Here is a 12,568-nt window from a genome sequence, read left to right as displayed (position 1 = left end):
AGCACCTCATACCAATCCTGTGGGAGATAGTAAAAAAAAAATGCAGAGGTTCATAATGAGTTCAAGGACTTACGTAATGGATCGGGATTGGGCCTCAACATTTGTCTCTATTTAGTAACAGGATAATAATAAGAACTCCAATGGAAATAAAAATAAGGACATCAATGGAAATACGTCAAGGATTCCCAATGGAAATAAGTCACTGACTTTTTTGGGGGTTATCCCAGGTTCTCTACACATATGCTGCTATGTATGATAATCTATGTAACTATTTGTGTATACCTGAATAAACTTACTTATAAGCATCTCTTCATCTGTTTACAAATTTATCGACTTCAGAATAATAGTTACGAATTTACAGTCGTGGGAAAAGCTGCTGGCCTATATGATATTTCTTCAGTGAAATACTATTTATTTTAATTATTGGTTTGGTCAATATTTACTTTAGCTACTCGACAGAACTCGGCCATTTATTTTTTTCTCTTATACAAACAGTGCACCAGAACCAGGCATAAATATGTATTTCTTGCGCAGATTGTTATTTTAGGAGATTTTATCCACACACCAACTTTTACAAGAGGAAGATGTGTGTGGTTTATCGCGCGCTGAACCACCAATCAGCTCCAGTATGTCGATCTGTTGTTCCAGTAATATTCTGTTTATAAAAAAGTCAGCGGCATTAATATTTACTGAGTGTAACTTACGTGAACTTAAGTTTTACGATATAATTCGCAACTTTAGTTGACAAGATGAGTAAGATTTGTTAGGATTTTTAACCCGGGGGAGAGTTAGCAGACCCTAGAAAGTCAGTGTCTCATCCAGGACTCTCTTATTTCCATTGCGGTCAAATTTAAATTCAGACTCTGTGGAGGAATTATTCAAATTACTCAAGCAGGGGGGGGGACTAGGGGGTCATGACTCTTACCCACCTGTTTGACGTAATTTCTCCACAACTTTATTTCTTTTGTGTGTAGGCATCGCTGTATGACCCTTGCGTGTTTAGCGCTTAGTATTGATTATAATAATGCATGACTCTTGTGTGTTTATTAGCCATAATATTATTATTATTAATGTTTCTTTTATGATTATACAGATAATTGTTAGATACAAAAGAAAGCATGTAGTGCCTGGAGGAATGGCAGGCAATTAGTCTCGATCCAAGGAAAGGGAAGATAGTTCCAATTTCCCTATTATTATTATTTTTATCATGGGGAGACTAAACCCTTAAGGATTATACAGCGCTTGGCGGGGGGGGGGGGAGGCATTCAATCTCAATTCAGGGAACTGGAGCACAGATCAAATTCCATAGATCAAGAGCCCCTCACCAGCGTCAAGGAACCTCCCTTGAGGAGACCAGTTCCTCCAGTCATGACTCCCTCACTGGCATCAAGACACCTTCCATGAGGGACCTTCAAGGTATTGATCTCCAACGTCTGCACCTCTTGGAAGGATTGAGCGATAGCTCCTGGGTCTTCTCAGGGAGTTAGTTCAGGTGTCTCTTGAGAGTTTGAAGGTTCAGCTACTGTCTCTTGCGTTGGTTGAGGTAGAGTGGGTTGGGGTGTTTGAGTGTGGGGGGAGACTATACTGGGAAGCGCTAAACCCCGTAGGATTTATGCAGAGCCTGGTGATTATTATTAATTATTATTATTATTGTTGTTACTGTTATTGTTATATTCAGTGGAAAGCTGTAAACCAGTAGGGGCATGCAGCTCCTGGAAAAAAGAATGGCTCCAGCTACTCAAATTAAGAGTCCTGACAGCATCAAATTTAATTATTTCCATTTTCATAGATCTTCCAAGGGAGGGGGGGACGCTTTGATGCTGGTGAAAGGTTCCCGATCCCGTTCCCTGATCCAAGATGATTACTACCCATTCTCTAGGCGCTGTGTGAGCCTTACAGATTTAGCGCTTCCCATGATTATACAAATACAAATTACAGATTACATGAGTGAGCAACAGCGGTCAGTCAATATAGTGCCTGTGTATGCAACCGTAATGTGGAAACAAATAATAATAATAACAATAATATCTTTATTTACTACAAGTACATGTAAGGGTATACAGGCCTAGCTGACATCAATGACATACTACTGTATAGAAAGCCACTTGTTATGCAGAGCACTTCGGGCAAATTAGGTCAGTTTTGTCCCAGGATGCGACCTGCACCAGTCGACTAACACCCAGGTTCCCATTTTACTGATGGATGAACATAGACAACCGGTGTAGGAAACACGTCCAATGTTTCCACTCCTTCGCCGGGAATTGAACCCGGACCATCACCGTGTGAAGCGAGAGTTTTTGCCACCAGGTCACGGGGTACCGTAGCTACTATTCTAGATATGTGATCCCATTTGGGGGTTGGCAGACATATCTGGGTGTCTGGCAGACATAACTGGGTGTCTGGCAGACATATCTGGGTGGGTAGAATACTCATTTCTCTTGTATTCATTGTAACTCATCTAATGACCAAATGTTATTGCCTTATTAATCTTAAGTTTGCCCGAAATGCTCTGCATACAAAGGGGCTTTTGGTATGTTCACCCAACTATTATATTCCTTTGTACAAACATGTATCATATCAAAATAAAATATTATTATCTGGATATCTGTTGTCAGGCATATCTGGCCGGCTGGTAGGCTACCTAGCATGCTGGACAGTAAAGATCGAGGTCCTCTCGACCGGACACTGGACTGTAGCAAGACTTCTCTTGATCTTGTTAACTTCATTGTCTAATATCCCATATCTTGGCACTTGCACGGTTCACACCAGATTATATTGCTCAGCTACCAATTTACTGCAAATGCACTTATACTTAGTGTGGATAGGGACAGAAATATGGTGAACCACTGCAATGCAGTCTGCAGATTAAAATGTGTGCCAGTTATGGAGACAGGAACTGTTAAAAGAAAATCACCAGCGCAGTCAAGTCACAGCCTAGAAGTGCACTTGATCCTTTTCCAAGCTTTATCATCGTTTCAGAAGTCTTTTCTACAATAGGGCTGTCCCAGCTAGATTGTACATGGGCCATAGTAGCATGACATAATAGGATATGGAAAAAAAATAAAATTAAATTTCATATTTATCTCGATACCTATAATGCAGAAATTAAGTAAATTTATCCTCTTCTGAAGATAAATTTTATTCATCAGTATACCATGTCGCTAAAACAATGTTTAATGATACTCTAAATTGTATTTCATATAAGGAGATTATTTGGTATTCTGGTAGCGGGGTGTGAATGATACGTCTTCGGAGGCTTCTTACTTTATTATTAAGTCGTGGTGGGTACACAGGCTTGTGTTGTGCCCATGGCCGAGGCAGGGCCATGCCCTAGGCTGCTGTGAGAGTGAGGGGGAGGCAAGTCTGGGCATACTGAAGTGGCAAGGCCTATAGGTGGCAGCACCAGCATGATGCGAAATATGAACTAAGCTGGCAGACAGCATGGGCTGTCTGTGCAGACAGTACAGGCTGTCTACATACGCTTGGCCACCTACCACGCGTCGTCCCGACGCGACAATACTGGTAGTAAAAGAAACTCGGTCTCTCTCTCGTAGGAACAGGGCACAGAACACAAAATAAAAACATATGTATACATATGGACATGGAAAAAAAAACTTCCTACAGGGAGGGAAGAAAAAATATGTGGGTGTGCTAAACATCGTGGTCAAAGGCAATGAGCGTCGATGGGCATCACTGCACGCCTTCCTGCGTCTGGACAGATACTGCAACACAGGAGACATCGCTGTGGCTGAGCTGTGACGTAACAGGGTACGGTCTCCTCTGGAACGGTGAAGCAGTCATCGTAAGAGTCGCTGCAGGTTTCACTCAACCTGGGGCACGACATGCTGGTGCCCTCGAGTGAGGCGTCAACAAAACTCAGCAACTGGGCAGGACTTCTGGCAAGCGACTCAGGAGGACACTTCTCGACTGGTACTGTCGCTGGGCTGTCACTGCCGGCGAGCATGGAGCGAGTTGTGGAGCGAGTCGTGGCAGAGACGACTGGGCGAAACATCTGGGAGTCGTAACATCATACACCAGACTGCAGTGAGAGAGCTAGCAGTCAAAGTGACATCTTTGTGCAGGCTGCTCACTGAAGCTTGTGACACGAGGCTGACACAGCGCCTGCCGACAGGGCTGACTGCGGCTTGGCGAGTATCATCTCTCGACAGTTGGAGTTATAGCAGAGGTTAGTCTAAGCGTCCCCAGACTTGTTTCTCTACATATAACTGCACTCTGAAGGTTTGGAGGTGAAGTGAAACAAATCTCGATGGGAATCGTAGCAGGTACGATTCTGCAGAACATCACGAGCGACGAGCATAAAAGCTTTCTGTACAAGAGGGCTCGGTCACTCAGGGATGTCTGATAGCTGTCAAACACACTAGTCACACGGGTGACTTAACACAGTGGTGCTACTCAGGTCTGGCTCAGACCTTACTGGACACACGGAAACTTTACACACACCGCGGCTTAAACTAGCAAATGATGCTTTTCTGTGCACAAAACTGACACTAAGACATATACTAAAATGTGAGAACACTGACTGAGAGGAATTAATTAACACGACATATATCTTCTCTCAATCTTCTCGACAATACTGAAATAATTACTGAACACTCGATGGTGACATCATGTGATGTCAGGCGTGATGTCGCGAGGTGATGTCAGCAGACATCTCGAAGTGATGTCAGGCAGACATCGTGAGGTGACGTCAGCAGACATCGTGACGTCATGAAGTTGGGCAGCATCATGGGAGACGTCAATGTGATGCAGGCAGCAGACCACAGCATGTGGCCTGGGACATCTGGTAACTCATGTAGCTCGTAGGTCTACGTGACATTGCCCACACCCACGTGGCGTCGTGATCCACATGGTGTCGTGATCTACGTGGCATGCTGATCCACGTAGCTTCGAGTGGCCTCGGGCACTCGGATACACAGCTCTGGCAATGAATTCATATGGAAAACAGCAGAAAACACAGCAGACAGAGTGGGCAGTGGTGAGTGGTGTATGGTAGACGGGTGAGCGTGAGTAGGGTGAGCATGGGCAAGGTGAGGAACAGCCACTTCCTCTCCTCTCCTCCCCCACCCACAAATACGTAGAGAACTCACACTGGACGCAGAAATCACCACAAAACTCACCTCTGGCTTGCTGAAACGACTGTGCTGAGCTGAACAACAACAACAACAACAACATACAAGTGACGCTGAACATGTGACTTCAGAAACAGCGTGGGACACTGTAGCGTGGAGTCACTGGGACGCCACTCACAATTCTCGAAGAAATTCGGCAAATTTCGGCTGGATCCTGCTTGTACCTGTGTCTGGATGCTGAAACGTGCAGACACGACATCAGGATAACTCGTTGAGAGACGGATGCTTCTTGCATGGGATGATGAAGTGAAGATGACTTCATCCCTCTTCCTTCCTCGCTTTGGGCAAACACACTGCTGCGACCACCGCTGGTACCATTTATAAGATTATTTGGTAGGTGCTGCAAGCAGGTTGTTAAATGATACGTCTTCCTCGGAGGCTTCTTTGTTTATTGTTAATGTTGTGGTGGGTACACAGGCTTGTGTGTTTGTGCCCAAGGCCTGGGCAGGGCCATGCCCACGAGAGAGAGCTGGGAGGCCTTGTGTCTTCCTGCTAGGCCGCTGTGTGAGTGAGAGCGAGGCAAGTCTGGGCATACTGAAGTGGCAAGGCCTATAGGTGGCAGCACCAGCATGGTGCGAAATATGAACTAAGCTGGCAGACAGCATGGGCTGTCTGTGCAGACAGTACAGGCTGTCTACATTCAATATACTTCTAAGAGGGATAGATAACAGACAGAAAGGTAAACGCAAGAAAATGGTTGGATATAGGTAGGCTCTGTAATTAGACATTTACACAAATTTGCAAATTCTGGCAAATAAAAGCAAAGTACTCAGTAATATATCTATTTACAAATAGTCTATGTTTAATTCTTAAGTAGTCTTTAATCATTACAATTAGTTTTCTCGAAATACATTTGCGTTCCTTTGCGCCTAACAGTTTTATTACATGTAAACAGTAATAAGAGAAATAAAAATTTGGATTTGAATAGCAGTGTCGTAAGTGATCACAGTTAACGTATGGACTCTTACAGCTTAAACATGGGCCCTCATAATAAAAATATGAGTTCTCAGAAGGTTCACATGCAAGCTCAGAGCTTGGACAATGCCGAGGGTAACATCTTCATGACCAGTTTGACTGCATGTATGGAGGTTCCTGGAGCTGTCATTACCCCATAGCCGCCATGACCATAGTTATGCACCACCTGCAGGAAAGGGGGACAATTACTGAAACGAGTGAGAACAATAATATAAAGGAACGGAATCAACACGAAAGCAAGCGTTTATTTCAACAGCCCAACTGAGTCTGTAATGCCAAGAAAGTTGTCCCAGAATATTATAAAATTCAAAATTTTAAATGATTTGTTTAAATTTCCCACCAGCTGTGATTATAATGCAATGCATTACACATTTTTAGTTTTGGTTAAAAAATTAGGTATTTACAATCTACACTGGAAACAGCAGTAATAGCATTACAATAGTGCCAACAGTGATATTCATTACAATAGTGCCAACAGTGATAACATTACAATAATGCCAACAGTGATATTCATTACAATAGTGCCAACAGTGATATTCATTACAATAGTGCCAACAGTGATAACATTACAATAGTGCCAACAGTGATAACATTACAATAGTGCCAACAGTGATAACATTACAGTAATGCCAGCAGTTATATTAGTACATAAGCTGTCGGTGGTATACTGTTATATATAAGTTTACTAATCAAATATTGACCTTAGACTCACTGTGATACTCCCCGACCCTGACCATTATAATTTGAACTTACTTTCAGACTCCTGCCGCTGTCAAAGGTCAGAAATTCTTCCTCGACTCTTACTGCTGGTCTGTAAGGTCGCCATCCCACCCACTCCTGCACAACCTGGGGAGAATTGTCTTTCTTTAATGGGTGTAATGAGTGCCAATGGGCACCCCTTCACACCCAATGGGCCGTAGCTCCAGGATTACGACTGTTATATTTATGGGAAAGTAGTAAACCTGTGGAAAATACTGTACATATTTTCCGGAAATACGGTAATTTATAGGTAAATAGATGGCCTATACTGTATTTAATAATATTTGTCATAGAAAACGGAAAGCCTGCGTCTGGGCAGGGGACTCGTCATCTTGGTTTTGAATTTTGTACAAGCGTTGGTGTAATGGGAAGAATTTTTCGTGCTCTAGAGGTTAAAATTGTGTTGACACCTCTCAAATAGGAGGCGAAATTGGTGGATGTGCATTCCTGCATAACTTGAGATATCAGACGACTGGACAAGACAGCTCCAGGAACCTCAGATAAGCTCTCTAGATTTGTGTGTAATTCTGGCCAGCATTATTTTCATAGATTTAGTTAGAGTGAGTATGATACACATTAATCGCCAGTCAAATTGGTGAGTGATATTAAGATATATTTTCCTTCTGTTATGTAATTGTGTATATATATAACCATTTATTATTTTTAATATACAGTCCACAAATTTATATATTTACCAGTATTCCTGGTGTATGTATATTTCATTTAATTAATAGGTCTAGAGCAACTTGTGGTTATGACAATGGTAGGTATCGAAGGGGGACATTTTTTGCGACCTAGGTGTCCCAAATTCCTACTTGTCTATGTAACATTGATAAATAATAATTATCTTTATCATTTACTGTTATGTACATAATTAGTTACATTCAGATAAATGCAATTTTCCACAAAACCCATGGGGACTACGAAGCGTCTGAGAATGGGAGGCGGTTGGGTTTGATCAGACTGGGGCGATTAGCTCCACTTCCTCAGATCTAAAGTCCTTCGCCACTCAGCTCCAAGGGCAGGCGCGATCTGCTGGGATGGATGAGGATACAGGTGTCCATGCAGGACGCACACGCACACACACAAATGGGGCCAGTCCTTAGTGCATGTTCATGGCTTTAGCACTCGCTGCCAAGACAGTTGCAGTTATTATATTCAAAACAAGCGCTAACTTGTATGAGCGGTACATCGGTGGCAAGGGAAGCAACACTGCACCACATCGTTCGTCCTCAGAAGGAATTTGATCAATAATGCTTTAGCCCAGAATTTAACCTGTTGAAATTTCATACATGTTGGCCATAATCGACTAATCTTGCCTGATATTAACTTGTACTAACATTTTCTAATTGGGCTGAAACTAACCAATACTATATTATATTTAACCAAGTTGACATACCTAACCTTTGAAGTTCTAAATATGATTCAACCTGAATCAAATATTCCATGATCACGAAAAATCCGTCTTATTTATCACAGGGACATTAAAAAAAATATAGGTACAGCATTTAAAATATTTTGAAAATAATTATTTTTTTAAACCTTTGAAAATGCACACACATGACATATACATATACATACACACACACATACATACTCACACATACACACACACACACACACACACACACACACACACACACACACACACACACACACACACACACACACACACACACACACACACAAATATATATATATATATATATATATATATATATATATATATATGTCGTGCCGAATATGTAAAACTGGTCAATTAGCAAGAACTCATTTAAAATTACGTCCTTTCTGAAATTTTCTCTTATACTTTTTTTCATTAATGTTAATGTAAAAATTTCTAATTTTGCACCAAAAGAATCTTAGAAAACTTACCTAACCTTATTATAACAAGAGCAATTTATTTTAGCTTAACCCAACTAAATATATTTTAAAGACGTTTACAATAATTTTGTAATACTAAACAAACACAATCAAATATATTTTTCTCGTTAGGTTCAGAATGATTTTGGTGAAATTATTGCATACACAAATTTTAACTTGTCTTATATGGCAAGATGAGCGTTGCTATTTAAGCTAAGATCGCAAGTTCTGCCTATTCGGCACGACATATATATATATATATATATATATATATATATATATATATATATATATATATATATATATATATATATATATATATATATATATATATATATATATATATATATAGTTTATAAATATTGGCAGTTTGGAGGGATATGTTATATATCTTTATATATGCTTCAAAACTGTTGTATCTGGGCGCCTCTGCAAAGACTGATTATGTATGAGTGAGGTGAAAGCGTTGAATGATGATAAAGGCATTTTCTTTTTGGGGATTTTCTTTCTTTTTGGGTCACCCTGCCTCGGTGGGAGACGGCCGACTTGTTGAAAAAAAAAATAGTGTGTGTGGGTGTGTACTCACCTATTTGCTCACCTATTTGTGGTTGGAGGGGTTGAGACTCGGCTCCTGACCCAGCCTCTTCACTGATCGCTACAAGGTCCTCTCTCCCTTCTCCATGAGCTTTATCACACCTCGTCTTAAAGGTATGTATGGTTCCTGCCTCCACTACATCACTTTCCAGATTATTCCACTTCTGGACAACTCTGTGACTAAAGAAATACTTCCCAACATCCCTTTGACTCATAGGAGTCTTCAATTGACAATTGTGACCCCTTGTTTCTGTGTCCCGTCTCTGGAACATTCTCTGTCCACCTTATCTATTCCTCGCAATATTTTGTATGTCGTTATCATGTCTCCCCTGACCCTCCTGTCCTCCAGTGTCGTCAGGCCTATTTCCCTTAACCTTTCTTCGTAGGACATTCCCCTTAGCTCTGGAACTAGTCTTGTTGCAAACCTTTGCACTTTCTCTAATTTCTTGACGTGCTTGATCAGGTGTGAGTTCCAAACTGGTGCTGCATACTTCAGTATGGGCCTGACGTCCACGGTGTACAGTCCTGAACGATTCCTTACTGAGGTATCCGAACGATATTCTTAGGTTTGCCAGGCACCCATATGCTGCAGCAGTTATCTGGTTGATGTGTGCTTCCGGAGACGTGCTCGGTATTATACTCACCCCACGATCTTTCTCCTTGAGTGAGGTTTGCAGTCTTTGGCCACCTAGCCTATACTCTGTCTGCGGTCTTCTTTGCCCTTCCCCGATCTTCATGGCTCTGCATTTGGCGGGGTTGAATTCGAGTAGCCAGTTGCTGGACCACATGTCCAGCCTGTCCAGGTCTCTTTGTAATCCTCCCATTCCTCATCTGATTTAATTCTTCTCATTAACTTCACATCATCTGCAAACAGGGACACTTCAGAGTCTATCCCTTCCGTCATGTCATTCACAAAACAGCACTGGTCCTAGGACTGACCCATGTGGAACCCAGCTCGTCATAGGCGCCCATTGTGATACCTCATCTCGTACCATGACTCGTTGTTGCCTCCCTGTCAGGTATTCTCTGATCCATTGCAGTGCCCTTCCTGTTATATGTGCCTGATCCTCTAGCTTCTGCACTAATCTCTTGTGAGGAACTGTGTCGAAGGCCTTCTTGCAATCCAAAAAAATCCAGTCAACCCATCCCTCTCTCTCGTGTCTTCCGTTACCTTGTCATAAAACTCCAGGAGGTTTGTGACACAGGATTTGCCTTCCATGAATCCGTGCTGGTTGCCATTTATAATCTTGTTCCGTTCCAGGTGCTCCAACACTCTCCTCCTGATAATTTTCTCCATGACTTTGCATACTATACACGTCAGTGACACTAGTCTATAGTTTAGTGCCTCGTTTCTGTTTCCTTTCTTAAAAATGGGAACTACATTTGCCGTCTTTCATACCTCAGGTAGTTGCCCAGTTTCGAGGGATGTGCTGAAGATCGTGGTTAGGGGCACACATAGCGTCTCTGCTCCCTCTCTAAGGACCCGTAGAGATATTGTCTGGTCCCATCGCCTTTGAAGTATCAAGGTCACTTAGCAGCTTCTACACCTCCTCCTCAGTTGTGTGTATGTCATCCAACACTTGGTATATTCCTTGTTGATGTCCCCCCTCTGTTCTGTCTTCCCAGAGTCCTTCCTATCTCCACTGTAAATACTTCCTTAAATCTCGCGTTGAGCTCCTCACATGCCTCTTGATCGTTTCTTGTGAGTTCCCCACCTTCTTTCCTCAGTCTGATCACCTGCTCTTTGACTGTTATCTTCCTCCTAATGTGGCTATACAGCAGTTTCGGGTCAGACTTGACATTCGATGCTATGTTGTTTTCGTACTGTCGCTGGGCCTCCCTCCTTATCTATGCATACTCGTTCCTGGCTTTTCGATTAATCTCCTTATTTTCCAAGGTTCTTTGCCTTCTGTACTTTTCCATTCTCTAGTGCACTTATTTTTTGCCTCCCTACACCTAATGTGTGTGTGTGTGTGTGTGTGTTGTGCCAATTAGGTAATACTGGTCAGTTATCAAGAAATTTAAAATTAAGTTCTTTTTAAATTTTCTCTTATACGTTTAAAGATATATTTTTTCATTAATGTTAATGTAAATTTTTTTAATTTTGCACCAAAAGAACCTTAGAAAGCTTACCTAACCTTATTATAACAAGAGCAATTTATTTTAGCCTAACCCAACTAAATATATTTTAGATTTGTTTACAATAATTTAATAATAAACAAACCTAGTGACATATATTTTTTTTCGTTAGGTTCAGAATGATTTTGGCGACATTATTGCATACACAAATTTTCAATTGTCCTATATGGCAAGATGAGCGTTGCTATTTAAGCCAAGATCGCAAGTTCTGCCTATTCGGCACGATATATATATATATATATATATATATATATATATATATATATATATATATATATATATATATATATATATATCGATTCAGGGATTACATGTTCTTGACTGGTGGTGAACAGGTTAAATACAGTCTTAATGATCCTCGTGTAGTCGTTATAGTTTAAAAAAAACAATTAACCGACTAGTCAATGCAGCCGACTCACTTGGGCATCCTTGAGACTTGGAATGAGTGCCAGGCACCGCTCCCAGATGGCCATGGAGTCGTACTTGTTCGTCTCCTCTATGTATGAATCAAACTGTCTGGTGCCGCCCAGCGTGATGTACTCAAACCCAGGCACTATATACATGTCATAGTCCACATAGTAGAAGTTTTTGATCCAAGGCGCACGCACCTGATCAATGAAATATAATTATCAGTAATAATCAGAGAAACAATAATTATTATTACAGTACTACTACAGCCGCTATTACAATTACTACTAACAAAAATAATAATGACTAATAATTAATAATAATAATTATTACTAATAATAAAAGTAATAATAATAATAAAAATAATAATTAATAATAATTAATAATAATAATAATAATAATAATAATAATAATAATAATAATAAAAATAAAAAAAATAATATGAAGTAGAGTGACCTTGTAAATCTGACCACGTATGGGTGTGACTAACTCGTCACCGACCAGATCCTTGGCACCGAACCCCGAGCAGTTACATACAATGTCATAGTGACCAACCAGTTCCTCCAAGGTCTTCAAGTGTCTCTTCTCAATACGTCCTCCCTGACGTGTGAACCTACAAAGACACGGGCATCTTTTACCAAGTTTGTAAACTTTTGCAAAATAGCATATTCTATCTGGAG

General features: G+C 41.0%; 1 protein-coding gene across 5 annotated transcripts in view; it reads right to left on the bottom strand.

Annotated features, from left to right (window-relative positions):
* Positions 1–3,252: 3,252 nt before the first annotated feature.
* LOC128692686 (D-aspartate oxidase) overlaps positions 3,253–12,568 on the bottom strand; it is a 28,217-nt gene continuing 18,901 nt past the window's right edge. For 4 of the 5 annotated variants that reach the window (XM_053781976.2, XM_053781977.2, XM_053781979.2 and 1 more), the window contains 4 exons: positions 12,345–12,501; positions 11,900–12,088; positions 6,879–6,971; positions 3,253–6,291 (listed from right to left, as the gene is read on the bottom strand). In XM_053781976.2, coding sequence (XP_053637951.1) covers positions 6,178–6,291; positions 6,879–6,971; positions 11,900–12,088; positions 12,345–12,501 — 553 coding nt within the window. In that variant the 3' untranslated portion in view covers positions 3,253–6,177. The remainder of the gene's footprint in view (positions 6,292–6,878; positions 6,972–11,899; positions 12,089–12,344; positions 12,502–12,568) is intronic. The other variant, XM_053781975.2, reaches the window with a different exon arrangement.

Source organism: Cherax quadricarinatus, chromosome 30, assembly GCF_038502225.1.
Source record: "Cherax quadricarinatus isolate ZL_2023a chromosome 30, ASM3850222v1, whole genome shotgun sequence".
Lineage (NCBI taxonomy): Eukaryota > Metazoa > Arthropoda > Malacostraca > Decapoda > Parastacidae > Cherax > Cherax quadricarinatus.
Note: the sequence above shows the minus strand (reverse complement) of the source record. Positions and strands in the feature narration are given on the sequence as shown.